Source organism: Diplotaxodon limnothrissa, linkage group LG19 (assembly GCF_057381915.1).
Source record: "Diplotaxodon limnothrissa isolate DT_005_m linkage group LG19, D_limnothrissa_male_GT1.1, whole genome shotgun sequence".
Lineage (NCBI taxonomy): Eukaryota > Metazoa > Chordata > Actinopteri > Cichliformes > Cichlidae > Diplotaxodon > Diplotaxodon limnothrissa.
This window is the reverse complement of record NC_140614.1, coordinates 25187697-25214717: the sequence shown is the minus strand read 5'-3', so window position 1 is coordinate 25214717 and position 27021 is coordinate 25187697. Positions and strand designations below refer to the sequence as shown.

The 27021-nt window shown below is 39.1% G+C and overlaps 2 protein-coding genes across 5 annotated transcripts in view; both read right to left on the bottom strand.

Annotated features, from left to right (window-relative positions):
• The window catches only part of fermt2 (FERM domain containing kindlin 2), a 36799-nt gene extending 33303 nt beyond the window's left edge, over window positions 1-3496 (bottom strand). For all 4 annotated transcript variants that reach the window (XM_085343474.1, XM_085343475.1, XM_085343476.1 and 1 more), the window contains exons 1-2: window positions 3273-3496; window positions 1951-2108 (exon numbers count right to left, since the gene is read on the bottom strand). In XM_085343474.1, coding sequence (XP_085199600.1) covers window positions 1951-2107 — 157 coding nt within the window. In that variant the 5' untranslated portion in view covers window position 2108; window positions 3273-3496. The remainder of the gene's footprint in view (window positions 1-1950; window positions 2109-3272) is intronic.
• A 4712-nt stretch (window positions 3497-8208) lies between these two features.
• On the bottom strand, window positions 8209-26364 carry ddhd1a (DDHD domain containing 1a). The gene is made up of 13 exons (XM_085342526.1): window positions 25171-26364; window positions 23750-23926; window positions 16989-17117; window positions 15828-15975; window positions 13606-13715; window positions 13378-13484; window positions 13029-13291; window positions 12128-12203; window positions 11747-11896; window positions 10923-10987; window positions 10650-10822; window positions 9775-9972; window positions 8209-8875 (listed from the first exon to the last, which is right to left on the bottom strand). The coding sequence occupies exons 1-13, from the start codon at window positions 25814-25816 to the stop codon at window positions 8691-8693; spliced, it is 2427 nt and encodes an 808-aa protein (XP_085198652.1). The 5' UTR covers window positions 25817-26364; the 3' UTR covers window positions 8209-8690.
• Between the last annotated feature and the right edge of the window lie 657 nt (window positions 26365-27021).

The following is a 27021-nucleotide window of genomic DNA, read 5'->3' as shown; positions in this document are numbered from 1 at the left end:
AACAGCGAGTACCCGACAACACTTGAAGGGTGTTTAGTACGCAGCACTCTCACTACCGAGAGCTGCGAGATATGGAAACAGGTTACTGAAAACGTCTTGCTTTTCATTTCCCCCAAACTCAGAATGTAATTTGAACAAACAATTCATATTGTACACCAACACAGTAACAAAACTTCAACTAAGATAAGAAGTGCGTGTTCAAAGCAGCCAAAATTCTGTGTGACAATAATAGTGCATGCTGTCCTGCAAAGTGCAGTCATGTGGATAACTTATACTGTCTATTGGTTAATGATTACAGTGGAAAACAAACTCGTGTTTAGGGATAGAAGAAAGTCCCAACAGTCTCCATAAACATGTTAGAAAGCACAAAAACATCAAACCATCAGAAAGCAATTTAATGCTACTACACAAGCTCTGCTCTACCTTGAAGTATACTTGAGTAAGCCAAATTAACTGCAAAAAGGTTGCTTGCAACATGACAGTATGGAAAAGATTCCAATATATTTTATGAATGTAAACAAGGCTGAAGCTACAGCACTTTTTTATTGTTTGATGGGATGTGACAAAGGCACAAACAAATATGTGAACCCACCTCCTCCTATTTTACAGCCAACATCAAGCTTAACAAATCAAAACTATTTTCAGTTGTGGACGTGAAGACCTCAAGTCACTGGATTCTTTAGGAGATTAGAAGAATAAAAGAATAAGTCATCAATGACAACATCCTTACAAACAGGAAAACAGAAATTAGAGATGGTGAAAACAAAAGATAGACAATCAGCCTTGATGCGGCCTCTGATACATGATGATTTAACTGTAATAAAACTGGTCTAACCTAAAACACCTTTTATGTTACGATATAAACCTATCATATCCCATGTATGAAACGTAATGACGCACAAACACCAACAAATGTTTGATGTGCTTTCAGTACACTACATGGCCAAGAAGGTGAAGAAAAGTTAACTCAGAGAAAGTGACAAAGCCATGCCTTGAGCAGAAAGACCAATGAATTCATCTCGTCCCACGCTCGTCAGCAACACTTCCCTCTCCTAGCAGAGATGCCACTCCGCACAGTCGACCACAGCGAACAAAGACCTCAATTATGTGGAGCTCTAACAGGAGAGCTAAAAACAGTACCATGGGCAGGGAATAAAACCTTGGAGCGCTGCAGGAATTCTGAGCATTCAAGCGTCGTCAACACACAACAAACTGTCACTCCCAAATGGCACTGCAACCACCACCGCTACTGACCTTTCTGCAGACTGCATGAAACAGGGCTGTGTTCAAGTGGCTGGAACAGAAGACTCTTATGCTTACTTTCACCCAAACTTGTCAAGTGCATAACTGCAGCTACACAACAGTTCATGAAAGAGTGGGGGGAGGGAAACAGTGTATGGTTCATTTTATACCTTGGGTTACTGACCCATATATGCTGCAGGGTAACAAAGAGCAACATTAAGCCCCGTTTGAGCTGGTTGCAAGCAACTTTTATTCTCATTAAGCAATTTGCACAGGCGAACCAACAGGCTGCCCTTTATTTTCAAAAACAATAGCAAACTGTGTCCAGACTCTAAACTGATCCCCTTCCTCTGACTTTCCTTCTGATTCCTAAATCCATACTTTTAAGCTTTGCCCATATAGACTTTGTGCTTTCACAAGAAGAGCTGTGTTTCTGTGTGGATGCTCACATCTAATTTGAAGAGAAGTAGTATTTACTGCCCAGCAAACATGAACAGATAACACAAATCAGCCACACGTCAGAAATTCACCAGTGGCAGGATGACACAAGGAAAGGTTTATTACAACAGGAATACATCTAATTATGTATCTGCTTATTGACTGTGGATTGCTTTCTTGTGTTAAGACCACGCGGTGCCTGTTTATTACACTTTAGATTAGCTGATTAAAATAGTCACAACCACTCCAGCAAGCAGCACACTCGCATACCTAACTTCTCCACCAGTTTGAGCATGACTCCACCGATGTGGATTTCCCCAGTGACCCTCAGCGACACGTCCCTGTAGAGGTCGGTGACATGAATCTTCAACTCCCACGTCCCGTCGGCATAGCAGCCATCGGGCATCCGGATCCCATCCAGCGCCATCCTGCCAAACAGAGCCAAAGTTTGAGGGACTGAAAGAGAGAGGGGGGCAAAGGTCTTATCTAACCTTTGTCACACTGATGTGAAGAGAAGCATTTTGGCCACTGTAAGTAAATGCATGTGTCGCAACCCCCAATGCATGCTTTCAAGACCTTGAGTAAGAAGCCTGTTAGATGCCTCAAACAGAAGGCTGATTTCCTTAGCATGGGTACATTTACTTTAGTAGTTTACTAAAAACATGTTACTTGCTCATTTCTTGAAAGCACAAACCTACTGTGCTTTCAATTATGACATTATCATGTCATTAGGGTGAACAACACAGGCATTTACAAGGGACAGGGGGTATTTTGAGATACAATTGGTGCACATTGTGGGGAAATCCAGGATACAGTGTTTCCAGTGGAGTGTGCAAGGTCACTGTGGGAAGTGTTACCTTCTGTGATTAAAGAATTTACCGATTGCCACAAACATCTGAATGTTGGTATAATAGTTAACCCCCATTCAGCCACTTTTTAATTACTTCTTGAAAACACTTCCACGCTTATGGCAAAGCTGTAGTTCTGACAGTTGTGGTGAACATTTGACCCTTGGAGAATGATTAAGTGAAGCAGGACGGAATTAACCGTTTTTCCATCGCGCCACATCTCTCGCTGGGAAGAAGACGAGCTCTGCTGTTGGAGGACCGCCAAAAAGTTACAGTATAGCCAATTTGTCATTCCTTGATCGGAGAGTGTCCGACAGATCAAAACAGCCGTCCAATCAATAAAAAACAGAACAAAGGCTATAGTCCCCAGGCTACAAGTTAACCAGAGGCCTTTGGCAGCGGTTATTTACACAAAAGTGCCGGTTCACCTGTTAAAAATAACGGTAAAAGCAGCCTTACAAATAGGCAGAGAGGGGGAAATTATGTAAGCAGAGCTCGTACAACAAACTACCCGGCCCCGTGTTGCACATTCACCGAGTCGGTCCGTAAAGCGGTAAGTTCAGAAGAAAGTGTCTCTAAAAGCAGACAAGCCTCTTAAATTAGCCGGAAAAGTTATTAATATTGAACGTTTTATTGAACGCAGCACAGGCTGTAGGAGGAAAAAGAAAAAGGTTTTCTTTTTATGTATTTCACAGCAGAGAACGGGCACAGCTTTGAGGTCAGCATTTAACTCTGAACACTCACCTTCACAAAGACGAAAAAACGCTGAAGCAGTCGTCTACACGGTAGAGAATAAGTCCCCCGTCTTTAAATCATGTAGAAAGTCTGTAAAAGGAATAAAAAAGAAGAAAGAAATCCCCGAAGAACTCGCTGAAGAAGTGAAGTATCCCAAACTGTTTTCCCGCAGGCTTCGGCTTAATGGAGTCCAGCCTTCCCCTTTCCTCCCTCCCTCTCTCTCTTTCCAGCAGTATAACGTCACCGTCACTTCTCCAATCCCACTTTTCCTTTCATACTGGGAGCTTTTCTGGTCTCGTACTGGTCCCTTTGTCGCCTCTCACACACGTAACACTCGAAGCTTTCAAATGATTTGTGTGCCTCTGTGTGTGTGAGAGAGAGTCGCCTCCCTCCCGATACTTTATGCGACGTTGTAGAAATAATAATTAGCGTGACATTTAACTATTACTTAATTAAAATGCAATAAAACAGGACATTAAAAAAGGTAAAAATAATAGCATCAAAATGAACTCAAAAGTAAAAGTGCGGTGCTGATAGATATACCAGTAATGTATATCCCCTATATATAGTACAGTATTTTAATATTTTTAGTAAATCCATGATGGAAGAAAATCGTGTGTCTATGTGATTTTCATTATGTATTTCTGCCTACTTTATATAGCTACAGATTGGAGCTTTAAGCAACAGGAATGAAAAAAAAATGTACTTCTACAAATATATCATCTTCCTTATTCTAGATCTTAAATGCAGCATATGAGACATAAAATCCAACATAATGGCTCAGGTTTTAAAAAGCTGTCTGACAAATTCATACATTTATTTGACAATCACGCCATCTAAAAATATAAGTCATGTGTGAATGTGAGCTATATGTGCAAGCTGTTTTATTACAGCTTTGCTTTCTGGAATAAGAAATTCATCCGTTTCTGGTAGTGTTATTAGACATGCAGTTAAGATCTCAAGCTACCTTTTATGGCAATCGTGCTGCTGAGCCTTGCAGCAGCATCCAGGGATCTTTGGTTCTTTATTCATGGGAGTAAGTGGACAGAATAACAGGGAATTTTGGTTTCATCACTTTTCCAATGTGTTTTTCCAAAATCCCACTTTACTGATAGCCATAAATACTGTTATTTTCTTTAAGTGAACACTATTTCAGCCAGTCGATTAATATGAAGTGTGGAAATTAGCCAAGCAATGCAGATCCCTCTGTTCTTTGCTGACATTGAAACATTTGGCTGTAAAATTTGAGCCTGTGAAGAAAACTTCCTCACAAATATTTATTTTTATCTAATAGAAAACAATATACCAGAGCATAAGACGTAAAACTCCAGACAAGAAATCTAAAAAAGAAGAAATAGTTCAGTAGTGAATAAATAATCTTAATTAGATTATCCAATTCCACATCACATATTATCTTTTGTAAACTATATTTAACTGTCTCTAAGCCACTAATTACACTGTATTAGAAACTAATTGAATTACAGAAGCATCACATGTTGAGTGCTGATAAATCATCAGTAACTGCAGAGAAAAGGGAACACTGGGAGCTTTTAGACATGCTTTCTGTGAGGTGATCAAATGAAAACTTTGTGGGGGGGGAATCAGAAAGCCAGCCATCTCCTTTCTCTCCAGAGCAGCAGAACAATACCCGCTCTCCAAGTGAGATGCAGTAAAGGGCCATGAATCATCAGTGTTTCTGGCTCTGTCTTCTGATGAACTCACTGAGCTCCAATCCTCCAGCTCAGGAATCTGGGCCTTCAGACTACGGTCGGCATCAAAGCGATTTATAACCGCTCTCCTTGCAGCTCCGACCACCTCGTCAGTGTCTGGCAGTCGACCCATTGCCTTTTATAGGCTGTGTTTTAATTGCAGAGTAAACATTTGAGTCAGCCAGATGCAGAGCAGGAGAGTCAGATGGAGAGCTGGCTTGGCTGCTGGTGATGTGGATGAGGACAGAGGAGGTATAGTGGAGGAAGCAGAGCAGTGAAGGAGGTAAGGGTAGGAGGTAGCGGGGTGCTCAGGGATTCACATTTATTGGTTTTTTTTGGCATTTGTGGTTGTAGATGGCTGTAGTACATTCCATTTTTCCTTAAAGGTATATAAGTGAACACAACAGAGCAGTCATGAATATATTTAAGCATATTAATACTGCCAAAAATAGCTCAACTAGGTAAGAGCAATAGATGGAAATGACTTAAGAGGAAGGACACTGGACAGCTGGTCACTGTGGTCCTGTTTTTTTGAGTATTATCATTAGATGACCAATGACTGACCTCTTGTGGTCAAACACAGAACAACAGGGCCTTTTGTGAGTCACCTCTAACTGGTCCCATCTGTGAGCCTCGCCTTTGCAGATGTTGCTAAACTGCATTAAACTCGCCCCCAGTGGAAGCCACAACAGCTTTAATACAATGCAGGCTATTCACAATCTATAAGTCAGCTTTGTTGTTCACTTCAGGGGGCGCCTCGGAAAGAATCTGGTCTGAGTTTCAGATGAACAAACGCTTTTGTCCTCAGTCTGGAAATGAGAAATGAAAGCATCGTCCTCCTCCACAAAAAAAGTTTCCAATCTCAATATTTTACTCTGATTATTAAAAGTAAAAAAAAAAAAAAAAAAAAAAAAAAAGACAGTTAATGAAGTACTGATTACATCCAAATTGGAATACTTTATAAAAAGGACATTTATACAGTGTTTTGGATGGCAGTTAGAATCCAATACAGGCATGAGTTATTGCACAGCTCCTGGGACATTTCTCCAGATCACCATATCCCTCATCATCCCATTTCATTCAACACACCCACAGTTTAATGTACATCCATTTCCCCAAAAGCCATTTATAAAGGTCTTTAGTCTGTGGACACCTGTGCTAAACTGTTTAATTATGGCTTTAATCTGGTATTGACAAGAGTGTTGAACCTACAAAAAATGTACAAGCAGACATTTCCCTGATACTTGTGGTATCTTTGACAAGACAAAAAAAAAAAAAAAATGTATTGTTGTCATTCAAAATGTTGTACATCAACATCTCATACAGTAAAACTTACAGCATATTTTACCAAAATTATCTTTAATGCGCTCCAGTTTCTTGCCTGTGACACATTTGAAAATAAGCCTAAATATGAAAATGTGCAAATTTTCACACAAGTTTTAGAAACAATGTTATTGTTACAACTACGTATTTGCTGTGTTGAAACTCACAATGTTTGACTCAATGAATGCAAAGTAAGAACAGCACTGTGTATTTGAAATACATATCCAGATTGTTTTATGCACCGTAACAGACGGGAAGTAAAGAATAAATAAAAAGTCAAAAACGGGCTGTGTTAAAATAGTTTCTGTGCAATTTATAGCCCATGAATGTTCAAGAGCCACCAGATCAAATACAGTAACACTTAACTACCCCCCTCCCTTATTAGACCCAGCTTCTGCACTACTTCCTGGTTACCTATCAGGTGATCTCCACAAGGCAGCCTGGTTTAAGTCAGTAGGCCTTTGTACACATAACACAGAAGTTAAAGAAACGACAGTCAGCGACAGCCCTTGTGTGGCACAGTAAAGCTGCAGCTTGCACCATAACAAATTCAAAAACAACTGATTACTACATTACAATAAGCAGAACACAAGTTAAAGTTGACAATGACAGAAAGGCTCGTCTGTCACATAAATATTTACGAGGACAGTTTCATTTCATAATCTACAGCAAATAAAATCTATTCATTAGAAAAGCCAAAAGCAATCACACGTTTTTAGTCAGAATAAAGTTTCTTGGATGTGTGTTGGCACGCAGCATTATTCTTGTCCCAACAATCCATTTACTATTAATTTGACACCATGCAAAGTGAGTAAGCACTAACTTGTGCTGAATCAGTACTTGGAATTATAGCTACAATAACCCCCATCAGTACTACTATTATATTTTTATATATAAAATTTTATGATTTTCCATCATTTGTCATCTTTCTTTTCTATTTCAACTGAATTTGTAAGTAAACGATCAAGCTAGCAAAGTGTGAACTGTGGACAAAAAAAGGCAAACAAGACATTTGTTTTTATAATGAAGGTAACGTTTAAAAATTAAATAATCTACTCTACTTTTTTAACTCCAGGCCAACCACAATTTTGCCTTAGCATTAATTGAGCAGGGCATCTAATAAAAGGTGACACATACAAGTTATTTGGCCACAAGCTCAAATCCCTTTTTTTTTTCTGAGGTAACATCCAGTTTAAGATCCCCAAAGTGTCCGAAAGTTACTAGGAAAAAAATATTTCTGTATTTGTTTTAAGAAAAAATACATCTAGTATCAATGATTCATCAATACAAAGCCACGCGGGCAAAAATCATCTCCATAAGTTATCCCTAAAATAGAAGCTTGTATTTAGGAGGAAATAGTGATATTGTTTCGAGTGAGTATGTAAGATTTAGATTTTAGACTATGGTTTAGATCTCTACACTGTAAGAAAATAAGTAAATACAATTTAGTCACTGTGTTTGTAAGACACATCTGCCCCCTTGGTACTGCACTATTTATCAGTGACGATTAAACACAAAGGAAAATGTTATACTCTATTTGTGCAGTATAAAACTAGTGTTTTACTTGGGCTTTATTTGGTGCACTCTATTTCAAGACTCAAATAATTGAAAATTTAAAAAAATAGAGGGGAAAAAAGTACCAAAATAATAATAATTATAATAATTTGCCAAAATAATATGATTTAATTATAATGCATTATGTGTCTTTTATGTGGGAAAGTAAAGAAATATTATATATTACACATTGCCTTTGTTTGCTCCCATGGGTTTCTTAGCATGCAGTAGCTAAATATTCAACTTGAAGAAGAGAACTTTGCCAAAAATGTTCTTTTCTTTATGTTTGTGTGTGTGCGCGCATTTGTGTAACAGAGAAAAACAAACAAACAAAAATATCAGACATAACTTGACACCTTAGTGACTGAGGCTTAGTCAAATGTGCCCCAAAGTTTCAGACAGAGTCTGTAGCTGAGCAAATTGACTTAGGTATTGTTTTACATGAAATCGATGGACGTGATAGACACAGTTCAGCTGTCGAAATTCACACTGGGAATGAAGTTAGAAGTCTCTTCCTCTGGGTGCAACAATCACCTATGCATCAGTGCTTTTGTTCCTAAATAAGAGTTCCTGGTCCACCGGATCCACCATCAGGGTAAGCAATTGTGCAGAACGTAAAAAACAAACAAAAAAGATGAAAAGTTTGGAAGAAAGTTCTGAGTCTGTAAGTAATGATTCCCAAGTATTAAAAGTGCTTGATCGGGAGCCAAACAAAGACAGGATTTTCTTAGCGTATTTAAGTTTGTAAGCAAGAAAAAGTAATGAACAAAGTCACTTTATGTGTCACAAGAGATGCTTTCACTCTTTCAGTGTTGTGTTCCGTTTTAAAAAGCATGCTGCCTCACTCTGGATCCGGGGTATCTGCTGGGTTAGAGGGTGTCGCCTTCTGTTTATATATGAAGGTCAACAAGAAGAGAGCTATGTCATGTGAGCACCAGTAGCTTGTGTGTGAGGTCACTGCTGACCAGTAGCGGCTCTCAACCAGACCCTCTCTGAGCTCAAAGTCAATGCGACGCTCAAGCTCCACTGCAAGACAGAAAAACAAATGAGTAAAAACAGGAAGTATCAAGACAAATGCATAATAATACATGATTAAAAACAGACACCACATGACATCAATAGCCTGCACATAAAAGATGTCCATAGCCACACTGACATCTAGTCGACCGAGCACGTAGTGAGTGAAAGTGTGAATCTGCCTGGAAACCAAGGGCACATCATGCTGATAGTAGTGCCTTGTTCATCACACAGCAGACATGCCCTAGATTACTCTGCTTTATCCAGTATCCGTTAACTTCACTTACTACAAATAAAAAATCATTTTTATTTAGTCTAAGGAGCTTGGAAAGAAAGTGACTGGACTTCATTACATTTCTTAAAAGACATATCACCTCTCATCCGCGAAGCTTCTTCAGTTCTAAAAAGAACTACCATGACCCTGAAGACATCATTTTTATTTATGTATTTTTTCACATTTTCATATTTTTAGACTAAACTCATTAATATCACGAATCAAGAGAACAGTAGGTTTATTTTCATAGACATCTACTCTATCCTCCTTCTTTATGCAAAGAGCAGTCGCCCCCTGCTGGCTATGAGAAAGAATGCAGGTGTAGGCCGTTTGTCACTTTCTCTGGAGGCTACAAACATCCTTTTCTTTTAAATAAAAACAAAAAACATTACTATATTACTACACTATACTATAACTATGTTACTGCATTATTTATTTATCTTTAAATCTAATTTAATTAGATTTAATCTAATCTTGAGTACAGTGAACCTCAGTGCCATTTCAAAAACAAAATACTTAATAAGAAAGTTAACAGATGGATGTGGATGATATACTTTTTTGCCTTATTTACAAACCAAAAAAAAAAAAAAAAAAAAAAGAATATAAACATTACTCGAGGGATAAGTGAACTTACAGGATGTGTCAGCAGTGGGTGAGGTGGGTCGAGTCAACATAGAGAGGCCGTATGCTGACTGACTTTCTGTGCGCTTTTGCTCCTCTTCTTCAACACTTGCTCCACCCTCAAGTCCCAGAGACACTGAAGGCTGGCTGTTGGAGCGGGAAAAACGTGAGAAGAGGATTCCTCCAATGCCCTTTCCTATGCTTGCTGCTCCTGTAGTGTCGGAATAAGACAGTAGATAAAGGTAAAGTGTCTATATTATGATTTCAAAGTATAAATGCATTCATTATTATAAAAGGAGCATATTCCTCTCATTTCCACTTGATGGCACTGTGGAGCTAAAACTGTGATTTAAAAAAAAAAAAAAAAAAAAAATCTCATCTTACCTACATACAACGACCTCTTAGGATAAAATAGATTCATTAATTACAAAGTACAAATAGCACAGGGATTTTTTTCCCAGCTCTCATTCTGAGCACATAGTTGTCATCAGAAATTAAAAGAACAGTCAACAACCTGCACTGATCAGCGACAGTATTACGAACATAGACGAGTGAAGTGTATAAAATTATCTCAGTACAATGCAAAGTTCAGCTGGAAATCCTTGGATCCTCGCATTCACATGGCTATTAATTCAACAGCGAAAACTCACTTAAGCATTTTTTCAGACTAACACATCAATTACCTTTTACCACAGTAGTCTGTTCCTTCAGGTTCATCTAATCTTATCCTGAAGTAGTGAACAACCACAGACACTTTGATCCTGAACAGTCATTACTCTAAACTTCCTTACAGACTATTTTTAAATTCTTTCAAAGTGTATAACTGATGCTGGATAACAAACACTTGTAATAACATAAACACATGTGCTCAGTTTGTGTTGGACTTACCCAATATGCTGGCCTTGCCCAAATTAGTGATTGACTCCCCATAGTGCCTCCGGGGTAGGACAGGTGATGTACTGGGGCTGGGGATGCTTTCTGTATCCGACGTGGGATCTTTAACAGGGTTGAGAAAAGTAGGCCTGATCTCATCATAAGTTGTGGGGTTAGTGGCGCTACACCTGATGAATACACAGACCACAAATAGTCAGAGAATAATTACTTATAAAATATTAAGAGTCCATTCAAGGAATAGCAGGGTGATAAAATTCAGATTGTTACCAGTGTATCTGAACAGGTGCAATGTTGCTATAATGTTTCAAGATGAGTGGCTCCAATCTGTAGGCCTAAAAAGGCAGTAAAACAGGAGTTATTGACATTGCACAGTGGAAAAAACAAAAAACCTAAACTCTTCAGAACAAAGCGCGCTCTAAATTCATGCAGACAAAACTAAATCTTGACTTAAGCAGTTACATTACATCCACCACATTTCATGTGCATTCAGAAAAAACGTGTGCTCACCAGCAGAGTTTAAGTTTGCTCTCACAGCTAACTTTTATCCTTTAAGTGCACTTTCCCAGACACAGAGCAGCCAAAGTGTCAAGATGGACTGCTGTAGGACTGTATGGAGATTGATCAACTTGAAATGTAACAATTTCATCAGCTAATATATTCACTTTAATAATTAATACAGCAAATGGAGGCCAATTCAGATTAATCGGAAGGGGAAAAATGCACCTGCTATAAAAAAAAGCTTTATCATCACTCTGGGATTTTGGCTAGCTTAGCATTAGCATGCTGTCTGTGCAGATGCTTGCAAAGACCCAAAGTGCTGTTAGCAGCAAAATGCCGTTGTTTTTGCTCTGAATGTAAATAAAAATTAAAGTATCGTCCATATCCATGCTGTAAACTGCGCCACTAATTTCCTCCTCAGACACACGAACTGAAATCAGCTGTTTGTAGTGTAAATGGAACTGATAAGCCGACGCGATAGGTAAGCAGACCGATAATTCCAAAGAACTGAACTACTGGGAACCGGTTCTCGATTTCCTTTCCTGCTCATCTATAAAGGACAAGACAGTGATGGGTACAGTAAGGGTACTGACCACAGGGTCTGTGGGATGGAAGACATTGAAGAGCCTGCTACAGATTGAAGTGGGCAAGATGTGGTCTTGGTGAACACTGGTACCAGGGCGGATTCCTCTTAGTGCCAAAAATACTGCCAGAGGAGAACCCATGCAGAAGAAATTCTCTACCTGAGAAATGAAAGGTGCCAAGATTATTTACTGTAAATGTAGAAGTCTTTCGTATTTATACAGACAGGATTTATTTGTTGTGTAAATGCCACATTTAATTTCCGTTTTATTTCCTATATGGACATATATTCATTTATTTTAGGAGTACAGAACATATTAGTTTAACACCTAAAAGTTTGTCAAAGATTCTTACACATTACAGTAGTGATATTTTACAAAGCAATATAGTACCTTAAATTTCAGGGCTGGGGGGGCTGAGGGTTTAGAGGCCTCAAGTGTGGCGAGTTGATTTTCCAGCTCTTGTAACCTGCAACAAGAAGCAAGTAAAGAAGCCCAAACTACACCTTATAAAGAAATTTGAAACTTCTAAACTCCAGCGTGAAAATCTCTTTCAATATTGATACCCATTGCCCTATTAACAAAAGAGGCCAGTCATCAAAAAGTCCCCTTTTCAGTCAGATCAATAAACCTTATTACAGCATTTTCTTGTCTTACAAAGTTAATGGTGCACACAATAATGGCACTGTGCACACAGCGTGATGGGCAATGGCCAGCTGATGTATTACTCTGCAGCCCACACACACACACACACACACTAAAAACAAACAAGTAAAAATAAAACTTTAAAATAGGGCACGAGAAGAGCAGCGTGCAGCACATGGCGTATTTATTTTAAATAAATATATAACTGCTCACCCAACACACGCACACACACAAAAATATTAGGCTTGATGTTAAATTTAAGGATATAAACTGAGTGACAGTAACACTGAGCCACTGATGTTATGGCATAGATGATTAAGGGAAACATTCGGAGTAAAGTAAAGTTCAATTAATCAGATTTTTGGAGGCAAAATAAACATTTAATTATGAGCTTTTCATTAAAATTCAGTATGAGTGGCTATTTTTTAAAAATATTTTAATAAACATGTTAAATTTAACCTATCTAATTCGACTACAAAGCTGAATTGGGGAGGGGGTTGCCATTAAAGTATCAAAACTCAATTCTCAAGGCTCCTTGACATTAACCGCTTTAAACTCATATCTTTTAGGATCCAAACAGACACAACTGAACTGAACACAACTATACATACAGCGCAGGGTGTCATTAACCTACAAAGGAAAGCTCTACCTGTTCCTTGTTTGCCTCTGCTGCTCTAAAAGGTGCCTCTCTTCATAGGACATCCAGCGAAGGTCTAGGTCCTCCTCCACAACGCGATGCTCCTGCAAACAAAACCGCACGGGATCCCAGCCAGTAATGATGTCATACGCGATGACACAGCCAAGAGAGTGAGACACGATAGACACTTTGCCACCCTTTTTCTCGAAATCAGGGTTCCGTGAACAGAAAAGTGAGTAGAGCTTGTTCAGCTCCTCTGTTAGACCCTTGGTAATCTGGAGAGGGAGAGAATGTGAAATAATGAGAAGAGACGAAGAGAGAGCACCAGGGACTCTAATTACTGAATCTGTATGACTCTTACTTCATCCCGGTAAAGAGGGCTGTTGTAATACATGATATCCATGGCACTGCTGTTGAGAAGGTCTCTCAGTCCTCTCACTTTGTCTGGTGTGATCGAGTCTACCGTATCTGCAGAAACATACCCACATCTGAGCACAAAAAAAAGAGCTAACGACAACAGACTATTGTTCATATATGCAGTCATCAAAAATGTATTTCTTCCACAAAAGACAACAACATGCATGCACACCTCCGTCCAGTGTGAGTTTGGAGCGCCACTCGACAGGCAGGAACTCCACATGTTCCTCATTGTGCTCTGAGAAGTGTTTCTCCTCCATCTTCCTCACACCTTCCCGCAGCCTAAACATACAATAACAAAACAGCATATAATGTATTTAACAACAATATTGCAGATATACAACTGAAGGACTTAAGAGTGCATTTGGGAATATGCTGTTTAGTAACCATGTCATTGTCACTTTGTCTCAGGAGCAGTTTATTATAACGACAGATTCGAAGTCTAAATCTATATAGTCTTAGTCATGCGACTGTCAGACAGAAAAGAATGATGCCCATTTTACTGATGCAGCTGCTTCCCTTGTGCAGCATGCATACAAAGGCTACACTGCTATTAGCCCTATATGGGACACCATTAGCTTGCAGGATACACTAAATACACAAAGAGAGAGGGGTGAGGCAGTTGTTGACATGGATAAATGGAGGTTGGGAGAGGCTTTTAAATGACTGCACTGTGAAAAGAGCACCTAATGCAGGTTTTGACAGGACTTTCAGTGCAGGGGAAATGCTCAAAGGTCTGAGTGCTGCTTTACAGCTTTCCCAAGTTTTGTAAGGTTTTCCTTGCTTTTAGATTGGCTTTAATGAAGACAGTCAGGTTTGGCATTTGAGGATTAGCAGGTTTACACTGTCTGATTTTGTTTTAGGACATTGTAACTGGAACATCTCACCACAATTTGCTTCATCAACATACATGTAAGAGACTGAAAAGACAAATACCTAATATTACTTCAGGTAAAAAGAAGCAATCAAAAATCAAACAAATACATCAGGTTTTCAGGATGATTGTTTCTCTTGGCTGAGAAAGTGTGTGCGCTATAATCTACATGAAGATAGAAGAAATGTTTACAATATGTTTACAGTAAACATTTACATTGCAGCTTGACTGTGTACTTTATCTGCTTTAACTCCTTAGTTTGTGACACAGTGACAGTTCTGCACAAGTGTAATTAAAGCTTCCACACCTATGGTCCAAGGCTATTTCAGTTATTCCTTTAGATAAAAACAGACATATGAAAGGACTGCATCTAGCTTAAGCAACATATGATCAATACTGTATACACAGCTGAACTCCAGTGAGTTTAAAAGAGAAATTGATGCTGTGATAACTTACTTTATCAGATTTCTATAGACAGAAGTGTCTATTGTGCACTGTCATTTTAAGCTCTACATAATTTACAATTTTCTAAGTTCCTCATAACCAGATGTAACTTTTGAAAGACAAAAGAAACTCAGTAGGTTTATTCAAGTAAAGTATCAACACAGCATCAAGCTGACTGTTTTGTTTTTATGTGTCGAGTGCTCTATAGAAGATCCAAATAAAAGAGATCCATCTTCCCACTGGCATGAAATCTGGACAGATGAAGGTTATATAACCAATAAGTATATAAAACACTGAGACAGAATGGCACGACTTGATTAGGAACTGATTAGGACTGGAAACATGGGCAAAAACTGTAACCACATTTTTGCCTATGTTTCCAGTCCTGGAAACAGCTGGTTTTATTCTGCAACATGAATCCTGTCATTTTTCTTTACTTACTTTTATAGAACTGCATTTCCCTGTTCTGTTGTGTCTATGTGTGTTATTTTTAAGGTTTGGTACACTGTGTGATCACACATTAACAACGCAAGTGTAAATTAACAGAACGGCATGAGCAGACCAAGAGTGAGAAAGATGGGTAGAGAAAATCAGGCAGGAGAAGAAAACAGAGTCTGCAGGAGTGGAGGGGGGAAAACTGAATGATTTAGTGGATACTGTTGTATGAGCAGTGCTTCAGTTATGCACTCTGACACTTCAGAAATGCACTAGCTACATAATTGGCAACAAAAGAAGACAGACAGGTATGTGTCAGGTTTATGTCAAATCCATCATATCACATTGCAAAAAAACCACAACAAAACGATGTAAGCTTAGTTAGGAGCACAGAAACGTTAACACACAGAGAAACTATGAATCTACAAAAGAGGAACAAGAAGTGAGACTGTTTGTTTTTAGCAGAGAGAACATGAACTGTGACAGTTCCAACATTACACCACAGTATGTCCCAGGAAGACTTTTCTTACATTGCCTTTGACTTCATCTATACTAGGTTTTAATTTTATTCCGGATTCCATTGGAATGAAATTGAAAGTACTGCTATCATAAAAAGAACAAACATACAGGTATCAACTCACATTCCAGTGTTTTTAATAATGCGCCCCTGGTCCATCTTCTGTCCAATGCCATGAACCACAAAGACAATGTGCGTAGTCTGAGGCGGTCTGTCCTCGGGTGAGGCCTCCTCAACATAACCCCGATGGAGCCGCGTACCGCTGCTTGAGGCTAAAAGACAAGTAAGGACGGGGTTGGAGTTTCATTTTACAAAAGCAAGCTTTAAAAAGAAAAAAAAAACCCCAGCTATTTAAACTTAGTGTTTTCTGTAGAATTTATGTATTTAAAAACACATTACAACTATGTTCACCAGAAAGCTATAAAAAGCTGCAGTGATGGAGTCCAAAGAGGCCAGTAGGTGAAACCTGGGAACCCTGCTGTGATTGTGGCTGCCAATGTGTCAATGGGGCCAAGTGTGTCACCTTATTTAGAATCTATAATCTAGTCTAGTCATGTGTTACACAGCAGGGTAATAGAATCTACTGGACTGCTGCCTGGTTAGCACTAAATGAACATCTCAGGTAAAATTGAAATAACCAGGTCCATTTTGTCCAATAACCTGAAAGCAGGAGAGATTAATGTGCTGTAGGGCTTGAAGACTGTAGATCAGAATAGAGTCATCCATCCGGATCAAACATCAATTGCTTTTTGTTATCTTTTCAGTAGCACATGGGCCCTTTAAGCACTTGGCAGATGGACACAGAGTGACCTCCTGGGCTAATCCAGTTAGGACACTGCGTTTAAATACCTGATGCAAACTACAAATGCATTAATATACAGGTCGTTGTGTGCACTGGACGCTTGTTCAAGCTCACGAAATAGGAAATCAATTCGATTTTCTGACTAAACACTTGGCTTCACACATTTTATAGGCATATCCTTAGCAAAGAGGATAAACTTTATTGAAATAAAAATTTTCTCCACCTATGCAAGTGTGCATGTCGAAATCTGTAAGGCTTGAGTCAGTTACTTCATGCTAACCTTTAGCAGATATGCTTACCATAACAATGTGTTAGCAAGCTGGTGTCGGCTGAATACTACACAGTAGAACACATGCATGTAAAGTCAAGGGATGCTAGTAATTGTAGTTTGAAATCATTTAAGCAGATATGATGCGTTTCTGTACCGTGCTTTCATCAGAAATGCTAGTAAATAAATAAAGGAAACCTTAAGTGGTTACAGACCTTTGGAGAAGCCCAGTTTCTGGGTGACTGTTCTTGCAATTTTGGAAGTTGTGGCATCGCTGTAGAGGTAGATCTCGTCCACGCTGTGCCAATCCACATGTGATCGACTCAGCTTTAGACTATGGATGGCTGCAGGGGGCAGTGAGAGAGAGGAGTGAGTACATGAACAGTTAGAGGAAAGACAGGACACAAGGAGATTGGTCTTGGGGGGGGATAGAAGGAAAACTTAGGTAACAGGAAAAATCAAAATAAATCAAATTTACAAAGCAGTAATTAGGAATGTGGTGCAAATTAGCAAAAGTAGGAACAAACTAGTCTAACGGCTTGATGAAATGCAGCACAGAGCATTGATCTGCAGACAGAAAAAACACATCAAACCAACACAAATTATGTTTGCAGATTTCAGCTCTGGCTTGTTGCCCTCCTTGTGCATCATCAGCTGTAGATATATTTGGTACTGATATCTACATTTAGTTCTCTTACTGTTATTTTTTTTCCTCCTGGTTCTCAATTCAAAGTGTAATGCAGTGACTAGAGCAAGTAAGAGCAGAGGTAGACTAGAGAGCAGGCACCATTTGCTACAGAAGCTAAGAGCAATAGGTGAGACTGGTTCACTCAACAGTTATTTATGTCTCTGTCCTTTAAGTGCATTGTGCAATCAAATTAATTTGAACAAGACTGGTGGAAAACTCATGCACTGGTCCAGTGCACAGTCTATTGTCTGGTTCACACACTATTGTACAGCAGCTGAAGGTCACATTTCTTCACATTGCTCGGAACCAAACTGGGAATTAAAACCCTTAAGAACAAAAAAGTATAGTACTTGGAAAAATGCCATTTTCCAGATTGTGTTCTCTAGTTTCAAACTCTTTAATATGGTCACACAAACCCTGGGGAAAAAATGGAACTGCATTACTATTACGCAGAGAATCTAATTTCTTAAAGTTTAAATGCAGTTTTTACTTAATAACAGAGTACTGAAAAAAATGAACATGTGTCACAACTATGCATCATTTCCATATTTTTATTAATTAAACATTCCTAACAAAATGGAAAGATAAATAGTAAATAAGACATCTGTCAATAAATTTGAGAATTTACCAGCTCCCTCTAATACACCTGAATTTAAAATGTGCTGATGCATCTGTTAAACTGGTCTACTGTTGCTTGGCAGGATACTTTCACTGTGGGTAGGTTTGCTTTATGGGTAATGTGATGACAAGCCCTTATTAAACTGTACTAAAGACCTGTTCACTTTGAATGTAACCAGTCCCAAGCTGAATGACTGCCTCTAAGAAATGAGGATAACTTGTAGAGATTGAAAAAAGAAACGTTTGTTGAAAAGAACAGGCAAAGTGACAGGTTGTCACTTTTATTTGGCAGATAAAAAAATAGTTTGTTGTGACATTCTTTCCATTTGAGGCAATTCTTAGAAAGTTTTCTCTGTCACATATATTTCCGGTCATTTTAAAATTGCATCACCAAATACTGACAGTAATCAACAAGAAAGGGAAACGAGCAGTTCTTCTTAGAAGAGCGCCTTTTGCCAACCAGGCTGGTTTCATCTCAAACAGACTCCTTACCTCATATCTCTGTACCCAGAAGACACCATACAGGTGAAAAGGAGGGTGGCATTTGCTATAAGAGCTGCACAGTTCTAAACAAACTAGTTTGAGGCCAACTCAAACTGTTGAGACTTATCTGTAGCCAAATCCACAGTAAAACAGGAGATACTTAATAACAGGAAAAAACTAGGAAGTATGCCTAACTTCTCCACTTTACTGGTTTTATTAATATCAAAAGTTTGAGTGAAAATTGTTGACTGATGTTTAGTGCTGTAAAATAACACTTCCTGTTTTACAGTGAAAGGCAGCAGGTAAGGAAATGAAGGTAAAAGAGGAGGGGATCAAAATGTACACAGGGACAGACAGACAACCCAAAAAAAGAACTCACTGAGCTAGATCTCTAACAGCCTGTCAAGAATGACCAAGAAACACAGGATGAGAGTATTTGTTATACAGGGATGGGCAAGGAGTGAAGGAACTGGGGAAACTCTTGAAGAAAGAAACTTCATGTATGCAAGAATCTCAAATCTGGAGAGAGGTAAAAAATAAATATTGGGAATAAGAATAAAAGGCAAAATTGAAATAAAATGAAATAAACTGGCCTGGGACTGTGACATTTGTTCCTGACGAAAAGTTTCAACTTTTTTCTTGACTATGTCTTGACAAAAATAACAGATTCCTTTCATCCAGGGCCACCTCAGAGCAGCAAAGACAATCCAATTTTCATGTAATATAGCAGCTAGGCTTTAGATCGGCTGCTTCAGATTTACTAGAAGATGAGGACACAGACCCCAGGACTTCTCTATTCAATAAATCCAGAACTAGGACAGTGATGGACTTGAAAGAAGCTGTTAAGGGTTATAATAGTAACTGTTCATAAATGGCTTCTCTGTTTGGCTCATCAATTGTGCTTGGGTCTCAACAAAGAGCTTTGTTCATGGCCCTTAAAGTGGGAGCTTATGATGGTGGTTCATTAATGGTACAGTCATACTGCCAGAGGACTGAGATAAAGAGAGCAAAGAAAGAGTGAGTAAGAAATGGAGAGGAAAGGAGTTTTTTCGTTTTTTGTTTTTTTTTTTAAAGACAGCAGAAGCCTTCAAAAGGCTTTTTTGAAGACTAGCTTATTTATTCCATGTCTACTGGCATTAGGGATCTTGCTCTGGTAGTTGAGTGAACCCTGTTGTCTACTCACTATTCCAGCAAGGAGATGAAAAAGACATATGCAGGATTCCCCAAAAAGCAGCAATGCTAACAACTATAGCACAAAACTCTTAAGTATATGCACAAAGGAAGATGTTCTAGCAACTAGGCCCAGTTAAGGCTGCAGCACAGAAAGCAGCCTAAATTCCCTTTAAAACAACTGCTAACTGAGCCTAGGTCTAGTTTTTAAATAGTCAAATTATTTCAAAAGTTTGAACCACACAAGAAAGAAAACTCAAGTTTCAAAGAGACCAAGCTGCTATAAGAAGGGGATACAAGCTAGATCTAATACACCAGATTTTTTAGGGAGAAGAAAAAATAAAATTGTATTTTACAGTACCTTGGCAGCGTTTGCGCTTGTGACATGTAGGTTTAGTACTCATCTGATATCCACTCCATTTGAACAGAAAAGGGAGGTAGAAAGGGGGCAGGTGGGAGAGAACTAACAACCAACAGTGAGTGAGTAATGGCCATTACCCTGGTGTTACACAGACTACTGCTGTCATCACTCTTGAACAAGTAGCTCTATCAAGTAGTGCTGCAGTCAGGTTACCACTTTAACCAGGACAGACTAAGAGTCTGCGCTGGTTACCGCAGCGACCTGGTGGCTATAGGAAATGTCCTGATACAACGCGAACTTATTGTGAGCCTTCAGGCCGAAAATGCAGCACTGTTTGACATGTGCTATAGACGACATTTTTACACTTATCAAAGAAATACAGAGAATATCTACACATGGCATGACTCTGACTATACAGGCTACAAATCCCCATTATTTCTTTTTGTTTACGTGTACTACATAAGTTCATGTCTAACAGCATTAACAGTACTTATTTTTCCATTTCACTTAATGAATAATTCATATGTTCCTATTTATAACCATTTTGAGGAGGTGATGCTGAAACCAACCTACTGACTACATTTTTACAAAGAGCTCTGAATAAGTATCTGGGAGATTATCTCCAATGCCTCTCTTACCTGGAGCACAGATTAGAAGATGTATTTCTTTCCACTGTGAATAATCTAATTGCTTTGTATATGATTTAATTAGTTAGAGATAAGTAGGTGTTTTAGTTTAATTGCAAGCGCTTAGAAGTGGTGAGAATGAGGATAATTTACTGCCATATCTTATTGGATGACTGATCTAATTTCATTTTCTCCTTCAATAAATGAGTGTCAGCTTGTGAAAACAGCCATGTAAAACCACACACATATGTCCACTGTTCGATAGAAACTAAAACTTGGTTATTCATAATATTTTATCATGACTGGGTAATTTTTTCTCTATTGATTTTATTACTAAATTTATGCTAGTATTTTAATTAGTAAGAAAAATGCTACGTGACAAAATCAGTTCCACAAACATGTAGGCTTTCTCAAATTTGTTAATCAAATCAGCAAGTGCACAAGACATGTCTCACTAAAACATTCAATCAAAGACAACCCAGACATCAGACTTGCAAATACTGGTAGAGGTGAAAAGCTGTGGAGGACAGAACTGCTGAGTGTATGGGAGGGTTTTGTTATAAAAGCTACCAGTAATGTGCATTTGGGTATTACAGCACTGATGGATCCATTCATAACTAAGTGGTTCCTTATGATTGAGATACCGAGTATGAGAGGAAGCAGTCTAAACAGGTCACAGTGAACTGATAACCTTCATCTGTTCTGCATCATATAATATAAAACTATCTTTGCGGATAAGATAAAACAAATCCCTTTACCAACTCTTTGTTACAGTAGGCTGTGAATGTAAACACTGTAAACCTGACTCTTCCTGCCAAATGACTTCTTTGTTTGTATCCTAAGCACAAGTCAGTACCATACATCTGTCAAATGTACGCTATGTTATTAAGTGTGAATTTTCTGTTTCTTTTAAGTATGTATCAGTCATCAATTATCCCATGGTGTTCCTACACTCTGGTGTTTAATAAAATGTAGCAGAATATGCAGCACACAAACTAACTTATGAGGCTTGCCTACGTCAAACGACACACACTGCATTGCTCAAAGATGACACAGTGTCCAGCCTGCACGCTTTGTTTTTTCCCTGACGTCTTTTAAGGCTGACATACTGGACACGCCCTATAGTTTTTACTACTGGCTTACACCAGTGATCACCATCTGTGATTCCTGTCAGCTTAAGACTCAAATGACAGCAGGCATTCCTTGAAGAAAGTGTCAAACGATAACAATAAAAAAAATTTAAAAAAAGGAAATAGGGGGTGACGCCATTGTTTAATTTTCTATAACAGTAAAAATCACAATGAATCTTCACTTCATAAAATACACCATATCACGCATGGGTGACACATCAGATTTAACTCTTCCTTGTTTATTATTTAAGAAGAACCAGCAGAAGCAGTATATCAGCCCATATTTTGCACTTGCACCACACTGATGACGATGTACCTGCAGAGCATACTGGTATGCCTACCATGTCTTCTGCTGCACTAACATTTAGTCTACGCTAGGGAACACAATAAAAATAGTAGCAATAGGTAAAGGAGACAGCGATATCTTGGGGAATGTATTTACTGCAGTACTGTCAGGGATTGCTGCCTTATTGAATGACGCATTTATAGATCGTGGTGCTAGCCCTTATTGTTGTCAGGGCTTCAAATGATTAGTTTCAAGATAAAACATATTTCTTTAAAAGCTGCCTGAAGGAGGAACTCAAACAAGGTGAATTATCAGGAGCTACCATTCACTTTCCCTTCATGCTTTTACAAATATAAGAGGAAAATACTTTTTTTTTTCCCATGCAGATCTTGAACGTTGCCAAGATACGCACTACATGAATGCACATGCAAATGATGGTTCTTTAGGTTTTATTAACATATATATCTTACGTATGGCTTTCAAAGGGTGAGTAGGTTATTCTCCCTTGCAATAGTACATTAGACAAGTTAAAGTCTTATGATCTGCGCATTGAGTAATGGAGAGTCTGCCAAGTGTCACAAAACCGATTTGTGTGGCCTTGTACATTATTTCTCTCACCTTGCAAATAACTGGACTTTGAGCCTTCTTTCCACTAAGACTTTATACACTTGCATCCATATACTTCTAAATCTCTTAGCGTCCGTGTACACAATGCGTGTCAAACATGAGCGACTTTATATCGTTTTCTCTTATATGTCTTGAGATTAAATAAAAATTGAAGAAAAATAGTGACATGTAATGTCACTAAGATTGAAGCAAGGTATGCAATGTAGTACACAAGTCCCAGATTACCTTGGTGATATTGTGAGTCTTGTTTTTACAATAAAGACTAAACTTTTCCCACCATCTTTATCAGCTGCTGCATGCTTTTCTCTCTGCTTTTGCTCTATTTATCACACACCCACACACTTATCACCAGTGAAGGTCCTGTAGATCTGGCTGCGTAAAGGAGACTGCTGAATCAAAGAACCCCTTTCTTATTGCCTTTCACAGCTAAATGCTGCTACATTTCGCTTGAGCCAGCCCTCAGAGGAGGACCAGCCAGAACGTACGAGTTGCACCTGCTATATACTAGAAGGGTGACATGACAAAACCTACACCCACATGAATGGACACACCTGCCTCATTCATTTCAACTGAACGTGCATCTACACTAGCAATTTTGAGCTGTCTCAAAATTGCTCATTTATGACTCTGGTTACTTTTATTCTAGTTTCACTGTTTCACAGATTTGGTGCGTTTTTCACTGACTTACTTTTTAAAGGAATTTATAACCAGCAATGGCTATGAGAGCATTTAATCTTCTCACTTGCATTCGCAGTCATCAGTAGATGCATTGGAAGGTTATTACTCAAAGACATTCTGGCTAATGCAACAATCAGCATCAGATTAAGCTATGATCTAGTTAATAAGTTCATTTATTGTGTTAGTTATAAGAATGGATGCTTCAGTGCTGTGTTCTTTAACGCATTTTTGTCTTTAAACGCTTTATATTACAGAATTTACTGCACCAAGGTTAAGGCTGTCCTGCCCTTGCCCTTCCCCAGAGCTCACCATCTTTACTATCAATGGTCCTGGGAACCAAATCCATCTCAAAGGTATCCTGCACGTGTTGCCCACGGAAATGGTTAAGGTGCTCCCGTTCGATGAGGTCGCTTTCGTCTTCATCTAATGGCAACCAAGTACCATCGATAAACCACTGGCCTCTCATCACTGGGATATGGTCTTGTTCTGTAGGACAACAGCCATTATCTAGTATCAAATCCAAAACAAAACAAATAGCTCCTGCATGGATGGGAATCATGAAATTTCAATTTTTGGCAAGGAATAAATATATTGTTTTATTTAGCAAGTAGAAATGAAAGTAAGTCGGTTTCTGGAAACTGAATCCTTTCGTTGTAACTCAACAAGTCTGACAAATCCTGGGGGGCAAAGTCTCAGTGGTTAATGCAGAGAGGCCATGTTTGATTACAGTCTTGAGTGACATCATTAAGTAATTCTCTGGTGGTGAATAAGAGTGTAGGATCTTAAATTAGGCTGCCTTAGAAAGAGAACTTCTCTCTCTCTACAGAGTGAGCCTGTTCAAAGTCTGTCTATTTCTATTTAAAGACAAAGTGTTCTAAAGCTAATGTAGACACATAGACTGACAGTAGGTACAGTTCAGTCAAGTAAGTTTGTTAGGCTTGTCGGCAATATGCCAAACTAAAGCTAAGAACTATTTAACACAACCTTGATTTTTATTTTTTTATTTTCTAAATATTCTGATGTTTTCTATCTTATAGTATATCAATGACCTTTATACATGTTCCATTGTGTAAACTAATCTCTCACTTGTGAACTGATATGCTTTGGATGACTATTCAAACGTCCTCCTTTAGTATCTATTTCACATTCTTAACTGTTAACGTAGCCGTCAGACCACACTGAAAGAGTACAGAGAGGGTCTCAATGCATCCACAGCATCAACAACTGTGAAAATAACCTCTTCTGTAAATGTCATTTGAAATTAAGCTTCAAAAGACCCAGTTAACCATGAACCCTATTCATTCAGGTCAGGTTTTCCGAAGCTCTATAGCAACTGCCTTCCTTTGTTCCCTGCCTTTTCCTGGAAATATCCACGAATTAGTTAATGCAGATCAGCTGAGCTCAATACACTGACATCCAGAAAAAAAGGCCAGATGAAGTGCTTAGCTTGCAAGAAAACAAGAAAAGAAAAGACAACTATGCAGTCTACAGTAAAAGTCTACAGAAAATGTATACTCAGCTACAGGTTTAACATTTAAACTAGAACCTTTTACAGAACAGTGTGAAGTGTTTTGTAAGCTAATATATTGCAGATCTCTGTAGTTTTCATAACATCTACGTGAGGTTTGACTAATAGAAGTTGTGTTTCTTATTCTCTACCAGGAGCTACTTTACATGTGACTGATGCAGAGGTGATTTAATTTGGGTTGCATTGGGGTGATTATACTTACGTTTCCAGTAGACAGGATAGCATTGTCTCTGTATTATATCAACCTGATAGAGTCCTCCTCGCACACACACTGACTCTACATTGAGTTCAATGCTTTCAGCGTCCCTCTCATCAGAGGACACGGTGGATGTGTCCAAGGACCCGCGGCCTCCGTGCACACTGCTGGTCCTCGTTTCTGCTGGCACTGCACCGTTCATCCCTGTGCTCTCCAGCTCTCTAGACCCGCTCTCCTCCTCTCTTCCACTGGCCTGGGGGCATGCTGCACCGGGGTTCAGCTCGCAGTGTTTCCGAAACATTAGCTCAATATTAAGTGAATCGTGGCCCAAAAAGGGCTTCCAAGTTTTTTTGTCCTCTTTGTAAAACCACCGCACTTCCTCCGGACCGAGCTCCGTGACCACCTCGTTGAATCTATGTCTGGAGCTGTTGGATCTAGATCTCTTTCTTCTCTCGAACAGAGGACCGGTGTTATTCCCATAGTTGTCATACTCAGGAGAGCTACTGCTGAGGTAGTCTTCCTGGGAGTTCAGATCCAACACCAGACCGCCTTGAGCGCTGTGATGTCTGGCGTGTAAAAGCGGCAGCTGCCCTTCCAGTCCCGACTGGACTGAGGACATCCCAGCCTGCAGTGTTTCATCGTCGAGACTCATCTCGTGACAGCACGAAAACACATCGCTTCTCAAAACTCACTCTTTGTTGCCGGTAGTGTCAGCGCTGACCTTTTAGTATAAAAAGAGCTTAATTGAGGGATTTTGGTTGTAATGTTGATGCTGCTCATAACTATCCAAGAAACCCGACCTCAGCGCTGTGCTCACTGCACCTTCAGAAAGCGGTTACTGCTCCGCGGCAGCTATCGTCAGGCTTCATATTAGTCCAAAAATGAAACTTTCATAAAGAAACACGCCTAGACCAACTTCCATCACATTTCCTGAGCGCACCACAGCGGTCGCTACATCACCTTGTTAGCCCAGCTTGCTAGCTGGCTAAGCTAATACCGGCTGGAGAACTCGGAGAATTGCGTATTAGCGAATCTGCAGCGATAAAACGAGAAACGAGTTTTCTTGCCCTTTAAGTGAAATAAAAACATGTCAAACCACTTTCCTGTTATCGACTTGCTGTAACGCTGCTTGACAAGAGTAAATATTACCGTCACTATACTTTGAGTGTTCCGGGTCACTGTGGAATTTCCGATTCATTCGTTGACAAACAAATCTCGCGTAGTGCGCTAGCATGCGTGTGCTTGACAGCAGGTCACGGGATCCATGAACGCGCACGTAGAAACTGTGAGAACATTACGTCACTCCGCCCTCTGTTTAAAAACTGAATTGTTCTTATCGTGCACTAGATGGAGATAGAAACCTATAATAGCCGTTGGGCACGAGTCTATTGCAATGATCGTGACAATGCTCTAATTCCCACTAGATGACAGTAAAGACTTGTTCATTTTAAAGAGATTCCTAATATCACCGCTTTAGGAACTGTTTAAGGAACTGCAAGTTTACACTTTCAAAACACATTTCTATACACAATTAACTATTATAGGGACATATTAATAGAAACAGTTGACAGTGTTGAATGCCCTTTAAAAGTCTGACACATATGACACATTAATGCAAAAAAAATAAAAAATCATATATAGGTGTTCAAATGACTTGAGATCTGGTGACTGAAAAGGACATAGCAGGTCACCTAATTTTAAGATCCATCAGACTATTCTGTACCCCTCTCGTGCCTTGTGGATGGGGCCATTGTTATCCTGAAAGAGGACCATCAGGTCATCACTCTGAACAAGTCTATGCTAATTTACACTGACTCTGAGTTCAGATGTTGCCTTATTTGGTGTCTGTGCAAAATA

Coding starts and splice junctions, on each gene's coding strand:
- ddhd1a (XM_085342526.1), bottom strand. CDS start 25,816: ATGAGTCTCGACGATGAAACACTGCAGGCTGGGATGTCCTCAGTCCAG. Junction 10,988..11,746: donor TCCATCCCACAGACCCTGTG/GTCAGTACCCTT, acceptor CTGCCTTTTTAG/GCCTACAGATTGGAGCCACT. Junction 10,823..10,922: donor GCACCTGTTCAGATACACTG/GTAACAATCTGA, acceptor TGTATTCATCAG/GTGTAGCGCCACTAACCCCA.